The sequence below is a fragment of the Mytilus galloprovincialis genome, chromosome 11 (assembly GCF_965363235.1).
Source record: "Mytilus galloprovincialis chromosome 11, xbMytGall1.hap1.1, whole genome shotgun sequence".
NCBI classification, from domain to species: domain Eukaryota; kingdom Metazoa; phylum Mollusca; class Bivalvia; order Mytilida; family Mytilidae; genus Mytilus; species Mytilus galloprovincialis.
In genome coordinates this window covers 71,167,810-71,190,706 of record NC_134848.1, presented here as the reverse complement: position 1 = coordinate 71,190,706, position 22,897 = coordinate 71,167,810, and the positions used below count along the sequence as shown (strand labels likewise).

The following is a 22,897-nucleotide window of genomic DNA, read 5'->3' as shown; positions in this document are numbered from 1 at the left end:
GAGAACGATACATGACACAAATCGTGTCAATAGAAAACGAATGTTTAAAGCCAATAACTCCACAGAGCACTGCTTAGATTTGAACATGCTTTTTTAATCTAATAGGTTGAAAGTTCTTGAAATAAATGTTGGTTTACATAATTTATTGTTGCTAAATTTGTGACCTTGTGGTATAGATACGATCCAATTTAGAAGCTACAATCGTGTATTAAATCTTAAAACAAAATACAGTGATCTCTCTTTACAATTAGCATTAAGACGATAAGGACTGACAGTTGAAGGGTAATATATTTAATATAAAAATGAAGATGTCCTATGATTGGCAATGAGACAACTTTCCACAAAAGACCAAAATGACACAGACATTAACAACTATAGGTCACCGTACGGCCTTCAACAATGAGCAAACCCCATACCGCATAGTCAGCTATAATAAGCCCCGATAAGACAATGTAAAACAATTCAAACGAGAAAACTAATGGCCTTATTTATGTAAAAAAATTAACGAAAAACAAATATGTAACACATAAACAAACGACAACAACCCTTTTTTGAAAGTGTCGCCTACTCTGCAAAAAATCAATGGTAAAACGTATTTGCCTAATGACTCAGTAAACAGAACAAAAAAAACAATTGTTTAAATTAATTTGATAAAAATCCCGCACCCATTTTATAGTCTCAAGTATTATATACACATTTATTGGACGGATTCTGAAAAAAAACTTGCAAACATCAAAGGTTTACTTTTTTAAAAATGCAAATAGTTAATAAATTATTCAGTGACTACGAATAGGTTTAAGGCAAATTGAATTGGTACAACAAAACACAACGATGTCACTGTGTGTCTATTCATGTTAGGTAAGTTAACGTAGTCTTGTAGGAAATAAATAAATGTTTGTGAAACTCAATTTAAATTAACAGAAACATTGTTAAATTGTTCCTTTGAATCACATTTCTCTTGATGTGGATAACTGTTTGATTTGAGAGTGTTGATTTTACTGGCTCCCAGTTTTGGTTTGATAGCTTTTCGATATATAAGTATTCCAGATACCAACGATGCAAATAAACAAGCGCCAATAATTCCACCAATAACTCCTATAGCAATCTGTTCCTAAAAGAAAAAGTATCTAGGATGTAAGTATAATGTTTAAAAGATGTACTGTAAGCACAATAACATATCAACAATGAGACTTGCATATTTCATTGAAAGTTTCCATGTTTTTGTTTAAATTAAAAGCCTACCCTACAGATTAACAATCAAAATGAAACATGCAATAAAACTAATGCGAAATCCCATTAGTTTCAATGTGTTTATCATTGTGAACTAATAAGGGCTTGCATTTCTGTAACCTGTCTTAAAAGGGGTGCGTTCTCAGAAGGAAGCTTTTAAACCAAAAGTTCCAAAGGTAAGGTTGAGTCATACATGTTGAACAAATAAATGAGTTGGTTAACTGTTATGGAATATCTGCTTCTGATATGTCGACGGGTAGTTTCCAGTTGTTGTAACCACAATCCGTTACAGTTTATTCGAATAATACAAACCGAATAAAACGTTTCACGGAGTAAGGAACTTCAAGAGCAACACGACAAATGTCACATGTAAAGCGGTATCCTTCATAAGCATCTGTGGGTCAACCCGGGTTTTTGATAGGACTCGTGTTGCAGAGTTTTTAGTGTTATAAGTTGTGTGTGGTATACTGTTGTAAGTAATTTTTTTTTACTTGTCAATCATTTTCGACTTTAAGTTTTTTTTGTACCTTTGGTATTTTTTTACTTTCGTTTGTAAAAAGTATGGAACCTCTTTGGTTATGAATAGTCTGTCTTATATAGTTTGAGTCTATTGCTGATCGTTAAAAAACTTCGATATTTTCATTTACAACCAACCTTGTAATTTTTAAAGGTTTTCAAAAGGTACTGATTGGTGACCTTTATATGCCATGTCGTATACCATACTGCTTTGTTTTCTATATAACTTACTCTTACAACGAGATCAGGCAATCAACAATCAACCAATATTTTAGTGGAACATTGTAATAATTATTTTTTATGTTTCAAGTCTTTATTTTGGGAAGTGTTTATTAGATGTTTTTCATTTATTGCAATAGTTCGGTTGCAATAGTTCGGTTTAATTTGTATACATAACGACACCTGAACAAATATTGGGCGTACGATTTCCATATCAGATTAGACAGCACAACATGTAGCGATGAATCTTTCTAAGTGATAAGTCGCATATAAAATTCACATTTAAATGCTTAATATAATTTGTCTAGAAAATGTTTTTTTTTTTAAACTTGCGCATAACGTATCGAGGATAAAACAAATCCAAACGTATATGAAATTTTATGTTTTTAGGTCACAATCACGTTATAATGTTCCCCCTTTTAATGAAAGTGACCAAACAATGTTATCATTATGCAATTATCAATAATATAATTGTTTGAAAAAAAAATTGTCTGCCGGTAAAAGGCGGAAGGTAAAATATGTTGCCCTATAACACCAATGTATCTTTTTACATAAGACTTAATAGCTAATAAAAGGTCATTTGCCAATATTAAAGCAGATTCGTGATTTTTTTCTTTTGATTTGAGACCCAATTAATACCAATGCAAATATGCGGTAAAAGTCCGAGTCAGCCTTTTTCCGCCATATCCAAAAAATCAAACATCTCGAAAAGGAGCACATGACCTATCAATATGTTTAGATTATTTTGTTTCTGAACTAATCATGCTAATGTTTTTCCGACTAAAAGTACCAATATTATATTCTTGATTTATTCGTTTCGCTTTACTAAATCAATTAATATACCTTGTCGATTTATATGTCAGATATGTATCTAATTTCGTTTGTTGCAGGATTACTTGGTGTCATCTTAAGATAAACGGCAGAGTATATAATACAGATAAAATTGTGTATTACAGAACACGTTTCCTTACCGTTGTTGTCAGCAATCGTTTCGTGGAGATCTCTACAGGAAGTACATTACCGAGATAGAAATGACACCTGGCAAAGTTACTATTTGTGTCAGTCACTGTTAGGTATGCTGATGGTGTGCAGCAATCACCACTGAAAGAAATATTAAAAACATAGAATTTCATAATGAAATGAGCATATCTTTAGGAATTTAATACAGCTGTAAAGATTGACCTCATCTCTTGAATTTGAATTAAAAATATCGACAAAAGTAAATGTGTGCCTTGTAATCAAATGGTCAGTTTGATGAAGAGATTACATATATGTATAGATATATTGAATACAGTATAAGAGAGACTAATCGGTTTGGTATGCATATAACAGAAAAAATCAAAAAGTAGAAAAAAGGGTTAAAAGCTAGGGCATAAGATGTCAAATACCTGTTCAACGATTCTCATAATTGATTTCTAACATACTTAAACGTATATTCAAATCGTAAAACAAATACAATACACATTTCAGGATGCATGTACTTCCAAGGACGACAGTCAGTAATAAAATCAGAGATAAACATAAAAATTGATATGAATAGATAGTAAATGCACATAAAATATCAAACAGAGTTTCTGGTGTTCTGCGTAATGATATAAGACGCTCGACACGATTGCTAGCTAGGTGTTGCGCTCGTTCACTTCGCTAAAAAAAATTATATAAATGCTTTTAACATATTTGGGCTATTTTATTTATTATATCTGTTTAGTTCACGCATACTTTTAAATATAACGGAATTTGATGAGACTGTTATCAAAGTGAGAGGTTTAGCGCTATAAAACCAGGTTTAATTCACCATTTTCTACATTTGAAAATGCCTGTACCAAGTCAGGAATATGACAGTTCTTGTCCATTCGTTTTTGATGTGTTTTGTCATTTGATTTGCCATGTTATTATGGACTTTCCGATTAGATTTTCCTCTGAGTTCAGTATTTTTGTGATTTTACTTTGTAAATTAGTGTTAATATTTTACAATATGAATGTACAGAAAAGCGGGTAATCTTAATGTTGTAAATGTGCATTACCTTGCACTGATATTTATTGGCGATGGATGTTCACTGCTAATTTCAAATGTCCATCCCGTTGACCCAGAAATCGACGACAGTTCAGTTGTATATGTTATCGTGGCCTGTCCATTCCATGTCACTCCTGAACATGACGTGGTATTCACGTTATCACAATTTCCAACTAATTTTTCAACTGTACAGGTAGGTGCAATATCTGGACTTATCTAGAGAGATAAAAACAAATCCTTGACTATTACACATTGAACTACAGAGCAAAATAATTGAGCTACGTTGGATAGTAATTGACCTTATGCAAATGAGTATCCATACATCTGTCAAATTTTTCCAGGTTGAAAACATCTCAATGGAAATGCTGTAACTGTTCACAATTGAGTTTTTAATTAAAAAAAAAAAGCTCCAAAATTAACCAAATTCTTATACATGTACATTTGCACTGATATAAGTTCCATTTTTATCCAACGGGGCTCAATTTTAATCTAGTGTTGTATATTTGTTTGCGTAAAGCAAAGGATGAAACAAAGAAGTTATTTTTTTAATGAAAGAAGAAGATACCATTCATTTTCAAATTCTTTTAACGGCAAAAGTTAAGCTATTTTTTTTATTCTCTATCGTTTATTTAGTTAATAACCAGTGATGTAATACGACGACAAATAAACTACAGTATCTTTGAAATTAACACGAACCTATCAAAGGAGTAGACAATACTAAACATAACAATAACGTGCCCACAAATTGTATCATTAACGAAATGTTTTTCACCCAGAATAATGAGAATAGGGAATGCAAAGATTTACAACACAAGGAGCTTTGGTGTTCGGGAGGTCTAAGTTTTCGATTTGCCGTATTACTTGCCGGTCAACACCGAGGTTGTCAGATCGAATCCCGAACGCCGGATATACGGTTGACTCAAATCGAGGTTCAATGGAACTCTGGGTTCTCAGGAATAGATTACTCTAGCTGTGTTTGGCAACACTTTTAGGAATTTTGGATCTCAATGCTCTTCAACTTCGTACTTTATTTGGTTTTTTAAAAACTTTTTTTTATTCGAGCGTCACTGATGAGTCTTTTGTAGACGAAACGCGCGTCTGGCGTATATATGAATTTAGTTATGGTATCTATGATGAGTTTATTTTCCTCCACCAACAAAAAGTGAAGAAAACTAAATAGCACTAAAGTGCTGGAAGTGACCTTAAATACTAATCAATCAAGCAACAACTAGAGATTTAAAGTCTTGAATAATCACTGAAGTCACGTGTGTCTTATATTAATTAATTCATCGTTACATTATCTCATTTTCTCAGTTTTTATAACAAAAATATTTAATGCAATCTATCAAATATTCTATAATGATAGTATAAGTAATAGACGTTTTGATATGATTATTTCCATAAGTCCTTAACTACTGACCATGCCTTTGAAGTCGATTCAAGCATGTATAGCAGGATCCAGAGGGACGACCAAACTTGTAAAACGCGGATTGAAATTCAGTTGAATCCGGATGATTCATCCAATAAGAAGTAAGAATACACGTTTATATTTTGACTGGCTTGAACAACAAGATGGTAAATTCAGCATGACGTCAAAGATAATGTTAACATGGTTAATATATTCAGCAACTTGAAATAATTTTTTTCCTCCCACGGCTACTTGAAACTCTCACATAATATGTATTTGTTTTCCCATTTGTAATGACAATAGCTGTGTATGTGCATAACCAATAATAAACTGTACATTACACACAAGACAACACACGTGTGATCAAATTTGCTTCCAAATAACTTTAACATTAGTTTCGAATAAGAAATATAATACGTACATATATTGTTTGACTGTCGTACACAATTGCATTAACTGCTCCCTGTTTTCGAACTGTAATTTTGTACGTCCTGACAATAAAAACAAACGGAAATCATTATTACATGCAGTTATGATTAGAGGAACAAAACTATTATTGGTATGAACTCTTTTCTTTGTTAAAAATATTTATTTTTATTGTGTTTGCCCTTACACCTCTTTCTGTTCATCTATATAACTATTTGTTTATATTAAATGTATAGTAAATCACTCTTTCCTGCTCTTCTATAATACCCTATCCTAACATTTATACACATAACAGTTACTCTATAAGAGCAATTGATACATGTGCATATTTGTCCAAATAAAAATATTATGCAACCTAACAAACTGATGAAATAATTAATGTGCAAGACTGTCATAAGACTGTCATAACTTACATTTTATGTTTTAATCGATTGTTACATGTATAGAATCAATCAACATTACCGATAATGTATAATAAGTATATAATTATCTGCAAATAACCTTCATGATGAACCAAAAAATCAGAAAGATTATGCAAATGTTTGAGAAAATTGTTAAAAAACGTTAACACTATGTAATGTTAACTCTCCAGTAATTAAATGATACTCTACAATAAATCTTACACTGTAGTATAAAGACTTGAACCAGTTATTTGAAATATTATTTCGGTAGAACCATTGCTACTAATCAACTGCGTAAAACTTGTCTGGCCGGTCAGTAAACCTCTGTTATCTGTTACATCAATAACAAAAGTTTCGTTCTCTGATCCTCTATTTTCTACAGTGTAGGATACGTTACCAACAGTGTTCTTATATAGATCTGAAAAGAGTGCATAATACAAAACCAGTCAATATTTGTAATTACTTTTTTTATAGATAGTGAATGCACATAGAATATCAAACAGAGTGTCTGGTTTTCTACGTAATGATATAAGACGCTCGACACGATTGCTAGCTATGTGTTTCGCTCGTTCATTTCGCTAAAAATAATTATATAAATGCTTACATGAATGTACATACACTATTAGCGTAAGAGCAGTTAAGAATGGTATAGATGCTGTACAAGTCAGGAATATGACAGATGTGTTTGAGCTTTTGATGTTACCATTTGTTTAGAGACTTTCCTTTTGAATATTACCCGGATTTTGATATGTTTGTGGTTTTACTTTTAATACATGGTTAACGAACCTGTAATGGAATTCGAAGTGAGTCTTATAGTCGCTGGATATATGTAATAAGAAGATGTCCTCATCCAGGTGTGTCCACTGCTATCTGTTCCATAAATACTGACTTCATATTGCTGTAAAAAAAAAAATGGTTTTCAATAATGATACCATTCCATTTTGAATATAAAAAAAATGGTTGATGTTGTATGATTAACCCAAGCTATGTGAAATAGACTACATATTTCAATTTATATATTATTCAGTACTTACGTCTGATGTCAAAGTTGTTGACACAAAATATGTCGAGTCAAAGTCCCCAGCTAACTGTACTAAATTGAGGTAGTTTGTTGTTGCATTACTTGTTTTCAAACGCAAAGCTGATACGTTCATTCCAACAGGTAGGTTATACACAGTGAACAATAATGTGTATCTTTCGCCTGCAAAAAGCGTTATTGATGTCTTAATGCATAATTGCAAATAAATTGATAAACAAAAATATTGGTCTTTTGTTAAGTGTATATTTCAAAAGGAAGCATTTTGTCATCCGCCAGTTATTTCATCTAAATGTGTATTAGTTTTGTTTGAAAATATATCGATTTTAGTTTATTAAATGATGACATATACTCAATTAAAAAAAAAATAATCGTTTGGAACATTTCAATGTTTTAATCGATTATTATTTTGTAAGATTGTTTGTGTGACGATGGTGTTCAAAAATGTATATGGTTTAGTCCTGTGTTCGTAATAAAAGGTACAGCGCATTGAAAAATCTCCATTATCGAATGTATCAGTATCCGTTTTGTTGGACTGTGAGTTTCACCATCCATTATTTAACTCATGTTGGAAAGGTTTGTATTGTTGTTAACCGTTTGACGAATAATATATTGAGTTTAATATCACGTTGTACACATGCATGTTAACATATAGGATGATAAAAACTCGTTAGAAATACACATTTTACGTATGACAATGATCTGGTGTTGACCGTAAACTCAATAATGTTATTTTAATGCTACATTAACACAGCAGTATCATACTCATCTTGCCATACCTATAATTGGATTTCCTAATTTATATAAGTTTCCATCATCTGACTCCTCCGTAATTGCATAGTGAAAATCTACTGACGTCTGGGCTGTAATGTTAATACTCCAATTATTGTTTCCAGTTCTAATCACCTTGTAAACGCCATCAGTTGGATTCTGAAGCATATCAGTATTCAAAGGAAAATGATTTTTGTCTTTTACATTATTCTTGTCATTGCTTTGTACACAAACTTATGGAAAATATATACTTAGTTCAACATTTTAATTCGTTGTCCGTTCATAAACACAAAATTTACTACACATTTTCAAAACTCGTAAATCATTTTTGATGGAAACGCTTTGATTTTTTTCTAATAAAAAATATGAGAAAAAGAAGAAAATGTTATTACCGAGAATCAAATGCAGTTGGTATATTTTAAGATTAGATATCTGATATTTCCATAAATATATCACACACATATGAAATTTGTTTACGAAAATTAAATGTTAACATATATTATAAAATTAAGTTACCACCATTGCAACAAAATATTACCTGCGGATACAGGAATTAATTAACTTATTTATTTATTTACCAAAACAGTGACAACAACTTTATCTGGGCTTTCAAAAAGCACACTTGTATTCTCAGCTGTCAAAATGGATCCTGTAACAAATATTGCAAAAAAAGATATACTGATGAAACTATACGGATGCAAAACAAATAATTGCGATGAGATAGGTTTTAAAATTCCATTTCATTCCATGTTTTTAAAATACTGAAACTTAAGATAACTTTGACATGGTAACAATTTCGTTCATGCTTAAATCATCTAAACGTTAAACAAAAAAAGTTTGGAAATTGTGCGAACCATGACACCACATGAAAACGTCCATTGAACTCCTATATGAAATGTAAGGTATAAAAAGATGCCATATTTTGGACAATTCGAACAAACTTCATGTCTGGCTGTTGGGTCCTATTTTAATTTTTTTTGAAAATATATCATGCATTTGTTTCTATTTTCTCAAACCAATTTTAAATTCAGTTCTGACTGCAAATGCAAAGATTTCATGATACGAAGTTTCGTTTCTTTAATTCAATTTTAAATTTAATAAGTAAGCCATGTTGTTTCCTAATTATCTATCTACTCTTCCTGCAAAAGTGTGTAGTTATTTCCAAGCACTCCAACTTTCTCCACAAACCAAATCCCATAAGGGTGTGAGATGAGCAAAATCTTTGAAAAAATAAGCCAAAAATAATTTATTAACTTGACAAAAAATGGAAACTTATTTATCACACTGTCAATAAATGTTTGAAGGTATAATTGAATGTAAGATTAAATTTTGTAGGTTGATATAAATATATCCCAAGTAGACAATGGTAAGGATATCCCTGTGTTAAGATTAGTAGTTGTCGCCCTTGGTACAAAAGTCACCATGTGTACGTACGACATGAACGTAGCCGCTTATCTGGGAGGAGTCTATGTACAACACAGGAAGTTTGTGGGTAAGGAAAAATTTATTCATTTTAAAATGATTAACCTAATACTTTTTTTTTCTGAATTTTATTTTTTCATAATTCCTCGGGTATCGTTTGCAGTTGTACTTCAATTTATTTGTACGTAAATCAATCCTTTACAATTGTTTTCCATTGTGTATTCTGGTCTTTTATAGCCATCTGTGCGATATGGGTATTGCATCTGCCTCGTTTTGGTTCTCAACTTTGTTCACCAATATATGTGAATCTAACAATTTACATGGACTCTAAACTCATAACTTAAAATTAGTAAAGAACGATCAGTCATTCACAAAGACGAGCTATCAACTTCCATTAACATTACCAGTCTCGATTCTTTTTGTTTGGTATGTGTTCTTGGATTTAATGTACTGCAACGTTAATGTTCAAAAGATATTATGTCAGTTAATTTAAAATTTATGAAAAATTACCGAATGGAGATTCGACATCAATATCATCTACAGAATCAGCACCAATCACTGTGATTTTAACATTATTCAACATATTGTCGACTGGAAACATCACATAATCGTCGTCATCTGAATAGATCTCAAACATGTCCACAATCGCTGTTGCAGATGGAAAGATTTCCTTGATTCATGAAATATAAAAATAAATGTAAATTGTGTTTTAAATAAAACGAGATATCCATAAAGGGTCATTAACGAAATAAGTATCCCTCAACTAGATGACTGTTTGTATTTATTATATTTATTTTCTATGTAATATTTCGAATTTTTCATGCTAGTTTGACAATACGATGATTACTGTTAATTTAAATTTGTTGATGATTTTAGAAAAGATTTTTTGCAAAAGATATGTGTCTATGTTTCTACAAACCATATGATTTGTCAAAAGAACCAAGATTACCCGTAGATATATAAACATTTATATAACGTGAACGATATAATGAAGGTTGGGATAAAAGGAAACAGTGATTAAAAACCACGTTGTTTATCAAGGTATTATAGAATGCCATTGAGAAAACCATTTGTGTGTGTGTGTACGGTGGGGGGGGGTTATGGAATGGGGGTAAGAATTGTTGGCTCACGAATTTATTTTGTGTGTATGAAAGATATGTGATAGTGCTTGCTTCAGTAAGTCTCTTTTCCTACTATCGCAAAGAGAATAGAAAGTTATTGTAGTTGATATAACAATGTATTTTGAGTCAATTAAGGGATTTCTAGATGACGTTTCGCAGAATGCAAATTGTCTTAAAACTATTATTAAACACTTTTTGCCTAAGGTGGCTATCAACCAGTTTGAACATTTACAAATTTACTTAATCGTAGAATTAATGGCGAAAGCATTAGGCACCAATGTCATTCTTGGGACCAGAGAAAACTGGCAATTTAAGAGAAGTTCAAAATGCAAAGTTATTTCTACAGCCAGAAGAGAAGAAGTTGACCTGACAAGAGAGTTTTTCTCTAAACTAAGTGACCATTATAGCAAGTTGGACTGTACCGACGCCTTTGTAATGATTAACTTAAAGGTTTTTTATATAGAATTTGCGTTAAGGGCTATATAAAGCATAACCACCAATTGCTTTACATAAATGGAATCAGGTTTTGTTGTTTTATATGCCTTTTTGTAACGTATCTCAAATATAAACACATTAAATACGATTTCATATTTCTAGTTGTAACCTTATTTCTTCTCCGGTCTTTTTAATTTAGATTTCATTCGAAAACATAAGTTGCACGATTCAAAATATTTTTTTCTCTTTTCTATATGATATATTCCCTTACTCAATGTTACTCCTAATTGAAAAAAAATGTTATATGATTGTTAGAAAAGAATGATATACGCTCAGTATATTTTTTTTTTCTCTCATAACATCAACCGTTCTTACCTCACTGATTTGTCGTATAATTTCACCTAGTTCTGCTGTATCAAACCGGTAAACTGTTCCACCTGTACCCTCTGCCACTAGCGAATATGGATCTGATCCAGCATCACGCTTTGTTCGACCTTGGGTGAAATCAATTTATTGATATGCATATACTTATTATTAAAACATGCATGTTAAAGTCGTATACAGATTTATTTTATTCATCAAGAAAATATGTATCAGTTGTAGCTTCGTTCTTCATTGCAAAGATGTCCGGCTTTAAAAAACTTTTAAAAATGTGTATTTTTCTCTTTTACATTTATTTTACAACGGTGCAAAAGTATGATCAAATATAGATGCATTATTATCGACAAGCATTTCCTACTTTATTTGCATAATATCTTTAATTTCTACTGTGCTCTAAAAATATATGTCAGGTATTGTTTTAATTTAGGTTATAATACTTCTATTCTCTGATATACATGTATATCTAAATGTTCAGATGGTTAAATAAAACGTTTGCTCTTTCAAAAGGTACTTAATAATTGAGTTGAAGGCTATGCATTGTATCAATGATCCTTTATTAGATTTCGCGGTTAGAACAGTTTTTACAGTTAATATATATACAATAATAGGTCACTAACATTAATTTTATAACATGTGATGTTTTTGAGGTATACAAATAATCAAAATGAGTTGATAGTCTCCACGAAAGAGAAATCAAACAAATGTTACTCCGTTTCAAAAATGCATTTAGCATTGTGCTAGTGTTGCATTTCAGGTTAGTTGGCGTATAAAAAGGGGGTATAACGTTTAAAACGCAAAATAATGTACTAACATCAAAACCATTATTTGGAAATAACATTAAAATTCAAAAACACACTTATATTCATAAATCATTAATCAAAAAGAATACGAAATTTACAGAATGGTTACAAAACTCCATGGATATTAATTTTAAGCATTACCACTAGTATCCCTCTTTCTCCGACCAATGCACAGAAAGTTCTGCAGAAATAGCCGAAGATCAATTTGTTTCTCGATTACAGCATCTATGACAGTTTGGTTCTCTGATGCATCTTTAGCTGGAGCATCGGTAAAGAAAAATATTGTAGATTTGTCTTTGCACAATTCAATACCTAAAAAAGTTTAAAGCATTTAAGACTCATTGGTTGTTGTCTACTCTTTGGTCGGGTTGTTGTCTCCTTGGCATATTCCTCATTTCCATTCTCAATTTTAAAGCATTAGAATACATATGAGCATCTTATTATAACCAGAAATTTAACTCGTTTCGAAACGACATTAAGATACCACTTTTTGTATTATTTTCCTTGAAGAGATTACACAACTCGGGATGATTAATTTATTTTCTAAAAGAGACAAGAAGCATGACGTATTTCAATGCCGTAATATAGATAATGTTTATTTTATTTATAATACTTTTACTGTACTCTCGAAAGAGAATTTCGAAATAATAGCAACGCAAAAATTTGTGTATCATTATCAGCTTTTACCTTTCTTCAGTCCGTTTAAAGCATACTCTGGACAGTCACCACCTCCGTTCACAGTTATATTATCAAGTGCACTGATCATTTCAACTCCATTTTCCGTCGTTAGTCGATGCATATGCTTCTCTATGAATAACATAGATAAACCATAGAATAATTAGTTAAATGTGTATCACAATAATTCGATTTGGTGATATAATTTAAAATTTAAATAGTTTTTGACAGTATAAAAATCTTATACGATATTGAGATTATACTTAGACAATAGTTCTATGTTTCCATGAACGGTTTTTGCAGCCTTTGTAGGGCTTAATCAAATCAGATTCATAAACACACTAGGCAATGAGTCGCTTTGAGTATTTTCAGTTATTACTGAATAAGATTGTGACTCCTCGATTTCAATCGATGAGACATAAGCTATTTTGCTTTGGTATTACGGTTTTAATGTTTCAAGTCGAATTTATCTACTAATAATAAATGTCAATTCACATACCTGGGTCGTTAAAAGTTACTAAGATGTAATTGGATGGCGCGTTAGCTGTGCCCAAAACATTGGTGACAATATCGATGCATATCTTTCGAACTTCTGCAATAATAGGTCCCATAGAGCCTGTGTCATCTATCACAAAGCCAAATGACGTCTGGTATCTTTTCACCAAGCCAAATATCTGTATAAATTTGTCCACCTTTAGTTCGTTTATGATACCAATATCTGTCAACAAAGTATTGTTTTGTTTATCTATATGGCATGTATGATATGAAAATCCGACTATACACGCACCAAGAATTGAAAAAAAGTTTTTAAACATCGTACTTATGCATGTCGTGGTACTGACTAATTTAAAATTTCAACTTTTTATAAAACATACCTTGATCTACTAGAAATAGCTCTGTTGCTTTTTTTGCAGCAGTATATGCGCTATAGTGAAGCTGATGATGGGGTGAGTACTTTGGGTCTAATCTATCTTTGTTTATTCCGCCAGTTGCAGTTCGGAAACCATTTTCTGTGTCATCGCTTCCTCCAAATCCACATTTTCCTTTTCCGATATCACCACTAGTTTCTACAAAAGTTTTCAATTTGAACGAAAACAACATTAATTTACTTTTATTCATGGGATACTTTGGCAAAACTACGAAATCAAATATACACGAAAAGACAATTGTTTCCTGCATAATAAATATACATGGTTCTCACGAAAATAAATCCACAGTAGTTCATTTTCAAAACTTATAAATAAAATTTCTAACCTTTAAAGAGAATAGCATTGTTTCATTAAAAAAATTATATGCCATCAGCAGGGTAAGAGTTTTAATGGAGCAATTATATAATAAGGTCTGTTCGATAGACAGAGATAAAAAAATAAACCAATCTAACAACATTTAAAAAACCAACAGATAGTCTACATGATTATTATTTAAATATAACGGTGCACTACATTGTAGGTAGTAATGATGGTTATAAAATAAACTCGTTCACGCAAATTTGTAACGAACGTTTATATAAATAAGAAGAATTGAAATGATTGTCAATGAGACAACTCTCAACAAGAGACCAAATGACACATAAATTAACACAATAGGTCATTGCATGATCTACAACAATGAGCTAATCCCATACTGCGTAGTCAGTTATAAAAGGCCCTAAAATGACTAATCAGATGGATACAAATAGAAATACATACAACAAAAACACAGAGTGGACGTGGTCGATTACTTGTATATCCCTACAACTAAAATACACTAATTACGCTATTACTGTTTTGTATATACATACTATATGGAGGTTGAACATCCTGCCCTGTCTTGTATCCACTAGTTAACATATCATGCACCAATAAATTATTTTCACAGGAATTCACCTCTTCGCTAAAGAAAACCAACATGTATTCTTAAGTTATGAAGGTATAGTTGATTTGCTTTTAATCTGTTTAGATCCGTTTTCGATTTTTTTATCATGAATTCATTCATCATATCCATTATTTCCCAATGATTAAAGAATACCTAAGTAGCATACGATTCCGTTATTTGATTGACAAAACATTTCAACTTTTCTGTGTCGTTGACGTTTAAATACAATATTAATGACATCCCTTACTATAATACTTGACAACACACAATTCATAATTTTAGGATTAACTAAGTGAATGTTATTTTCCGTTTTTCATAATTTTTGTGCTTTTTTCTCATTTCTTGATCGGCGTGAGAGAGAAAACTATTTCTTTTCTCTAGTGAAAATTTGTTCTCGGAAAATGATTGTTCGAAAATTAGTTATAACGTCAAATTTTCCCGAAGCTTTGCAATTTAGATTTTAAAAGTTACCGTATCAAGTGGTGTAACATGGTACCACGCTTATTGCAGTGTTTGAATGTATATACTAGTAGCTTGTTTCATTTTGTACTTTCTTTTAAATAAGTTGAATACAAAATATGCATCGATCATGATTTTGCACTGAAAGGAAATTTGGACTACATTGACAAATGTTTTAAACCAAAATAGAATGATTTCAAATCCTTGTAGCACAGCGTGGGTGGTATCTTTTCAGTAATAGGGGATAAGTTGACGGGATGCTAAATATGCTGCTTTTTCTTTTCAGTTATTTTTTTAACATTATTTGGCACAAGTACGAATGAATATGTACAAATCATGCACGTGTAAACACTTGAAAAGAATTTATAAGATAATTCTACGTACCCAGAATTGTCACAATTTTGGCAAGTGTCCACCGTCGCACCAGCAATAGCCATTAATGTTTTATTTGGTACACCTGCTCCACAGAAAAGAATCATCAACACAAACACCAATTTGTTCGTCGGTAGATATTATATAAATATACGTTTATGATTGGGATACGTTGTTTATTTATTGTGTTTGAGTATTGGCATTCTATCTATTGAATAATGTTTTCAAATATTTCTGTTGTATTCTTTAAGTAAAAAGGGTTCTACGGAGAACCGGCAAAAATGATTTGTTTACATATTGGTGTATATAAACGTAAAACGTTAATAAGAAGATGTGGTTTGAATGAGACAACTCTTCATCGAAGTTGAAGTATAAAGAGTGTAATATATATATATATAACTCGTCTAAACATCAACCCAACAATGTTAGATCTGTAAATTTGCTTTCGCAAATTTTTGGTTCTTCCCTCGCCGGGATTCGAACCCATGCTACTGTGATATCGTGACACCAAATCGCCTGCACTGCAGCCGTCCCGCTAGACCACACGACCACCTGGGCTCTCAAAAAAAGAGCTTTCGGTGGCCATATGTTACCTTTCCACGTCAGTTTTAATCTAGCGGCGTACTACAGTACATGATATATAAGGCATGAAGATGTTATTGTTACAGATCAGCTAAATTATCTATAGTAAAGGATCCTACAAATTAATGTAAGATACAGTCACAGAAAATAATTATATTCATAAGTACGTCTGAGTCAGTGACAACCCTACAACAGATGTATCCATCGGATCGCCATCAATGATGGTGATACATGGCTGTGTACATAATGTATATACAACTCGTCTAAACATCAACCCAACAATGTTAGATCTGTAAATTTGCTTTCGCAAATTTTTGGTTCTTCCCTCGCCGGGATTCGAACCCATGCTACTGTGATATCGTGACACCAAATCGCCTGCACTGCAGCCGTCCCGCTAGACCACACGACCACCTGGGCTCTCAAAAAAAGAGCTTTCGGTGGCCATATGTTACCTTTCCACGTCAGTTTTAATCTAGCGGCGTACTACAGTACATGATATATAAGGCATGAAGATGTTATTGTTACAGATCAGCTAAATTATTTATAGTAAAGGATCCTACAAATTAATGTAAGATACAGTCACAGAAAATAATTATATTCATAAGTACGTCTGAGTCAGTGACAACCCTACAACAGATGTATCCATCGGATCGCCATCAATGATGGTGATACATGGCTGTGTACATAATGTATATACAACTCGTCTAAACATCAACCCAACAATGTTAGATCTGTAAATTTGCTTTCGCAAATTTTTGGTTCTTCCCTCGCCGGGATTCGAACCCATGCTACTGTGATATCGTGACACCAAATCGCCTGCACTGCAGCCGTCCCGCTAGACCACACGACCACCTGGGCTCTCAAAAAAAGAGCTTTCGGTGGCCATATGTTACCTTTCCGCGTCAGTTTTAATCTAGCGGCGTACTACAGTACATGATATATAAGGCATGAAGATGTTATTGTTACAGATCAGCTAAATTATCTATAGTAAAGGATCCTACAAATAAATGTAAGATACAGTCACAGAAAATAATTATATTCATAAGTACGTCTGAGTCAGTGACAACCCTACAACAGATGTATCCATCGGATCGCCATCAATGATGGTGATACATGGCTGTGTACATAATGTATATACAACTCGTCTAAACATCAACCCAACAATGTTAGATCTGTAAATTTGCTTTCGCAAATTTTTGGTTCTTCCCTCGCAGGGATTCGAACCCATGCTACTGTGATATCGTGACACCAAATCGCCTGCACTGCAGCCGTCCCGCTAGACCACACGACCACCTGGGCTCTCAAAAAAAGAGCTTTCGGTGGCCATATGTTACCTTTCCACGTCAGTTTTAATCTAGCGGCGTACTACATTACATGATATATAAGGCATGAAGATGTTATTGTTACAGATCAGCTAAATTATCTATAGTAAAGGATCCTACAAATAAATGTAAGATACAGTCACAGAAAATAACTATATTCATAAGTACGTCTGAGTCAGTGACAACCCTACAACAGATGTATCCATCGGATCGCCATCAATGATGGTGATACATGGCTGTGTACATAATGTATATACAACTCGTCTAAACATCAACCCAACAATGTTAGATCTGTAAATTTGCTTTCGCAAATTTTTGGTTCATTCCTCGCCGGGATTCGAACCCATGCTACTGTGATATCGTGACACCAAATCGCCTGCACTGCAGCCGTCCCGCTAGACCACACGACCACCTGGGCTCTCAAAAAAAGAGCTTTCGGTGGCCATATGTTACATTTCCACGTCAGTTTTAATCTAGCGGCGTACTACAGTACATGATATATAAGGCATGAAGATGTTATTGTTACAGATCAGCTAAATTATCTATAGTAAAGGATCCTACAAATTAATGTAAGATACAGTCACAGAAAATAATTATATTCATAAGTACGTCTGAGTCAGTGACAACCCTACAACAGATGTATCCATCGGATCGCCATCAATGATGGTGATACATGGCTGTGTACATAATGTATATACAACTCGTCTAAACATCAACCCAACAATGTTAGATCTGTAAATTTGCTTTCGCAAATTTTTGGTTCTATATATATATTTATCTTATGTTTAGTAGTAAATACAGTAGTTTTGCATATTTGATAAATAGCCTGCTGTTTAATCCATATCGCGCAACTTTGATGCGCACCCTTTATCGCATACCCTTTATCACACCCCTACTTTTTTTTTTTTTTTTTTTTTTTACATAGTCAGTTTTTCTTTTTTTTTTTATAAAGAACAAATTTCCTCAAAATAGATCAATTTTTTGAATGACGTCAATGTTTTTTTATGTGACGTCACGAACGTCAAGTTTTCATATTTTTTGGCAAACTAAATGCAACTATAAAAAATACAAAACACACAAATAAATACAATAATAACAAAAACATTTTTAAAACAACCCTGAGCACGCAAATTGTAAGGTAACCCAGGTGCTTCGGATAAGTAATTGAGCAGTTCTTTTAAGGCCTTTGAAACAATTAAGACAAAGGTAGAACTGAAGGCCTAAAGGCCCTTGGGCTGATATTGATGTCTCGGGATGATACGACATATGATACGGATTTTGCCATGTATTATTCTCTATATATATATCAGAATTCCGTGTGCATTTTAGTCTAGACGCAATCTAATAAACTTTCGAGATGACCAACAGAGACGGAAGATTGCCCGATATAAACATAAACATAAATATAAATAAATAGCGACCCCGTACAATTGGATTTTTCAAGGTCTGTTTGATTTCAGGTTATAGGTTAAATAAAAAACGAATAATTCATCAGCAATGTTTCTCTGCTTGTTTTGTGAAAATTAAACACAATTGGTGGTTGAAAACGAATTAGTATTTCATCATTTTACTTATATTAATGAAGGAACCAAACAAAATCATATTCATTTCTTATTTTTCATATATCGTAGCTAGTGTTCTTTTTTTAAACTATTTACTATCTAGCATGTCTATATCTTACCAAAATCTTTGTAAACACTGTCCCCATTCATTTCAACCCAGTTAGTCCCGCTATAAAAAGCTTGTATTGTGTAAATACATTTTCCAATCATTTCTCGTATCAAAGAAAGATCTGGCTCCGTACTTTGTGCAAGTTCCTCAATTTGTCCTCTTAGTTTTATAACATGGTTATGAGCTGAAAGATGAATGCACATTCAAAGATATGCAGATATGCAGATATTAACCAAAAAATCGAAAAGCAAATGGACGATTAAAGGTATACCAGATTCTTCAATATTTAGAAGATTGGTTGAACAAATAGATCAATAACTCATTGAGGGGATATCCATAAGTATTGCATTTCTTTGTTCAAAAGACATATCCTTTTGCATGGAAGATGAATATGTATTATTAATCGATGCTTTAATATTTATAAACATATATACATGTATTTATACAGGTAATCTATACATTTTTTATTCATATAATCATGTTCATTATATATTGTCTTACCAAATTCAATTTGTTCTGAATTGCAGTGTACATAAGCTTGCTTTGACAATTCCTCGTTTTGGACATGTTCAACTATTTCGATCTGCTTTTCAACGAATTTTTCATATCCGTCTGAATCTGAAATATTTTGGTAAAATCATTAATGGAAACGTGTTTGATTTATACGCAATTTTGTGTTTAAATGTATAAGATAAAGGGCTCACAAAACACGTACAATATATACAAGGCTGTATGACCGATATGCAAATTAGCAAAGCACCCCAAATTTTGTCCAATGATTTGAAAGAGAATTTAGTTTGTCAGATGTTTGATGAGCGTGACCATTGATTGTATTTTGCTGTATTACAGGATTATCGTAAAGTTTCAAATTATCATCAGCAATCAGAAAAAGTCTGATATATATATTGCTGAAATGTTATCATATATTCTTATGTTAGAAATAATTATTTACTTATAAGTTTTTGTATAAGCAATGAAATACCTTCACCATACAAATATAAATGTAGTGTGATCTGAGTAAAGTATAAAGACACAAACAATAACATTCGTATAACCATACTGTCTGTTCAAGTGCATGAACCTTAACAGTGTATTGACCTTAAATGATAAACCTAGTTTTTGTTTGAAATTTAAATTATTAAAATATCCACGAGTATACGCAGAAGCTTCTTTAAATGAAAAATAAGAGATACCTGAGATGTATTGCAAATTTCAATGTAAACACCTAATATTACATTTTAAACATCATTTTGATTTAACAAATAAAGTGAAAAGTAAAATCACAAAATACTGAACTCAAGAAAATGCAAAACGGAAAGTCCATATCAAATGGCAAAACCAAAATTTCAAACACATCAAAACGAACGTATAACAATTATCATATTCCTGACTTGGTACAGGTATTTTTTAAGTTAAAAATGGTGGATTGAACCGGATAACTAGCTAAACCTCTCACTTGTATGAAAGGCGCATCAAATTTCATTGTGTTAACAACGATGCGTGAACAAAACAAACAGACATAATACACGTAATATGTAAAAATACTTTCAATGTTATGAAAGACAATGCTTCAAGCAACTACATACCAAGCCCTTAAGGTGGTACCTAACACTACAGGGAGATAACTCTGTAAAGTCAGCTGAACGTTTTAATTACGTTGTGTTGTAAAGGGAATATTAAGCTTCTCGATGATCAAAATTGGTGTTTGTCAAACTGCTATATAACCAATGTAATTTTTCTGACAAAACGGTTGGTTCAAAATATTTGAAATTTTTATAGTTTTGTTAAAGGGTCAAAGTAAATACTTTGACAAAATTTTATGAAAATTAAACGAGCCAAATTATTTTAGTGAAAGTGTTGGGTACCACCTTAATCTATCCAGGGGATGCCGTTAGTTTTACTCGTTTAAATTGTTGAAAGAGTTGTCTCATTAACAATTGTACCACATCTTCTTGTTTAAATTAATATATGTTGTACATTGAAATATTATATTAAAATCATTTATACTAACCATCTCCAAAGAAATTCTTGACGATATCATCATCTATTACAGTTAGATTATTTTCCGTTATAAATCTACCGACAGCCATCCTAATGGCAGATTCTGTTATTTCTGCATGATGTTTAGTGTCATATGCACTGCCAGTTAAAGCATCTGTCGGAAATCCATTCGCAGGATGATATACAAGTAGTAATAGCCAGATGATTACATTTAATAGTGTCATTGTTGAATTGATGTTTTCCTAAAATTTCATATCAAAAGCTTAAGAAGAAAAAATTATCAATTACATGTTTTTATATTCTTGTTTTACTTCATATATTCACTTTTACGTTGTGTAAAACTTTTTTTAACTACTACTTTGTCGATACCTCTACTGGTGGACTGCTTGTCACCGTCAATATTATTTTCCCAGTAGCCAATACTTCGTTACCGGCATGTGTATTTGCGGATATTGTTTTATTTCAGTTTTATTGCATTTAACAGAAAAAATGAAATATATTGACAGATAACCTAAACATCCCTACTTATTTTTAGCATTAAAGCATCGAAACGCGTCCTTCTTAAATCGTTTGCATTCAGCATAACTAAAAACTTAGTAGACATTGATTTGTCGAAATGTGCATTTAGTGCAATATAATGGCACACTTAATATTATTTAGAATCCTGGGAGGCGAATAGAGGCGTTTTGACCTTACCCATTAGAAGAAATATACAGTAATGTGTCAAATTCGGTAACTTATGCTCTTCATCTTCGTTATAATTGATTTGTCATTGCAAATGTTTGTGGGACCAAATTATATAACGTGTTTGACCTTATGAATATAATTAATCACTACACATCCTTAATTTACAGATACATTTGAAAAGTAAGTTTTTCTTCTTCGATAGTGTATCCTCAATGAGAAAAAGCTAATATATAATTAATATTTTGAATTAACAGAAGCAACGTGTAAGTACACATATTGAGGCAACTGTGCAACTCAGTTAACAAACATTATTTAGACATACATACCATCTAACAGTTATTTCATGTCAATCTCAGTTATGTTTCTGCACACAAATATTCTAGAATTGATTTATATGTGCCGAGACCTTCTAGGTTTCTGATTGGGTTATCAATGGTTTTATTGTTTAGTTGGATTATTTCAAGTCTTATATTCCATTTAATTAAATTTGTCATCCAAAAAAGTCATCTAATTACGACATGTTTCCGTCAAACTGTGAGGGGACATTTCCAAGAGGACAATATTATTATACAAAAGATTTTAAAATACTTCGAACTTATGGGAGTTCTAAATTCACGGAAGAGCTTTGTCATTGTTTTTGGTTTTAGTTTTGATGACATATTAAGATACTGGCATGTCAATGCATTTCTGCTTCATCCGTTATTCCTTTTAAAAACAAATAAACAACGTGTACATGAATTCGAAGAAGGTTATTTAAATAATTAAACAATATAATGTATCGTCTCAATCAAACAGTTCAATGACTTTGATTAGAACGAAACAGCGGTTCTGTAAATTAAATACAGTGTAATACCTTTAACAAGAAACTAAAGGGATAAACCATATAGTATATGCATGATATGTATATTAGTTTAAATATAGACAAAGTCTAAATCTTAAAGTTTGTAACTTTTGGCTATCAACATGTTGTGAATTGTACTTATTAATTAAACGTTAATTATCACATCTCTTGTCTATATATCATTATCAAAAGAACAAAACTTCCCCCGCTCGATTTGATCAGATTCCAAATCATAATCAGTTTACATTGCACT

At 32.0% G+C, this 22,897-nt stretch overlaps 1 protein-coding gene across 1 annotated transcript; it reads right to left on the bottom strand.

The window, feature by feature from the left end:
* Nucleotides 1–871: 871 nt before the first annotated feature.
* On the bottom strand, nt 872–19,724 carry LOC143051350 (von Willebrand factor A domain-containing protein 7-like). The gene is made up of 19 exons (XM_076224287.1): nt 19,617–19,724; nt 19,126–19,299; nt 15,553–15,625; nt 14,636–14,727; nt 13,731–13,922; nt 13,355–13,573; nt 12,868–12,987; nt 12,322–12,492; nt 11,375–11,493; nt 9,954–10,113; nt 8,600–8,670; nt 8,030–8,180; nt 7,249–7,415; nt 7,001–7,112; nt 6,437–6,632; nt 5,809–5,878; nt 3,990–4,195; nt 2,937–3,066; nt 872–1,111 (listed from the first exon to the last, which is right to left on the bottom strand). Exons 2-19 carry the CDS (start codon nt 19,214–19,216, stop codon nt 905–907), a joined length of 2,547 nt encoding a protein of 848 aa, XP_076080402.1. The 5' UTR covers nt 19,217–19,299; nt 19,617–19,724; the 3' UTR covers nt 872–904.
* Between the last annotated feature and the right edge of the window lie 3,173 nt (nt 19,725–22,897).

What these genes read in the sequence shown, in the direction of transcription:
- LOC143051350 (XM_076224287.1), bottom strand. Translation starts at nt 19,216, where the DNA reads ATGATTGGAAAATGTATTTACACAATACAAGCTTTTTATAGCGGGACT. An exon ending in TGATGTCGAATCTCCATTCG is followed by an intron (nt 8,671 to 9,953) that starts GTAATTTTTCAT and finishes TATTTGTTACAG; the next exon opens with GATCCATTTTGACAGCTGAG. An exon ending in ATTAGGAAATCCAATTATAG is followed by an intron (nt 7,416 to 8,029) that starts GTATGGCAAGAT and finishes CGCTTTTTGCAG; the next exon opens with GCGAAAGATACACATTATTG.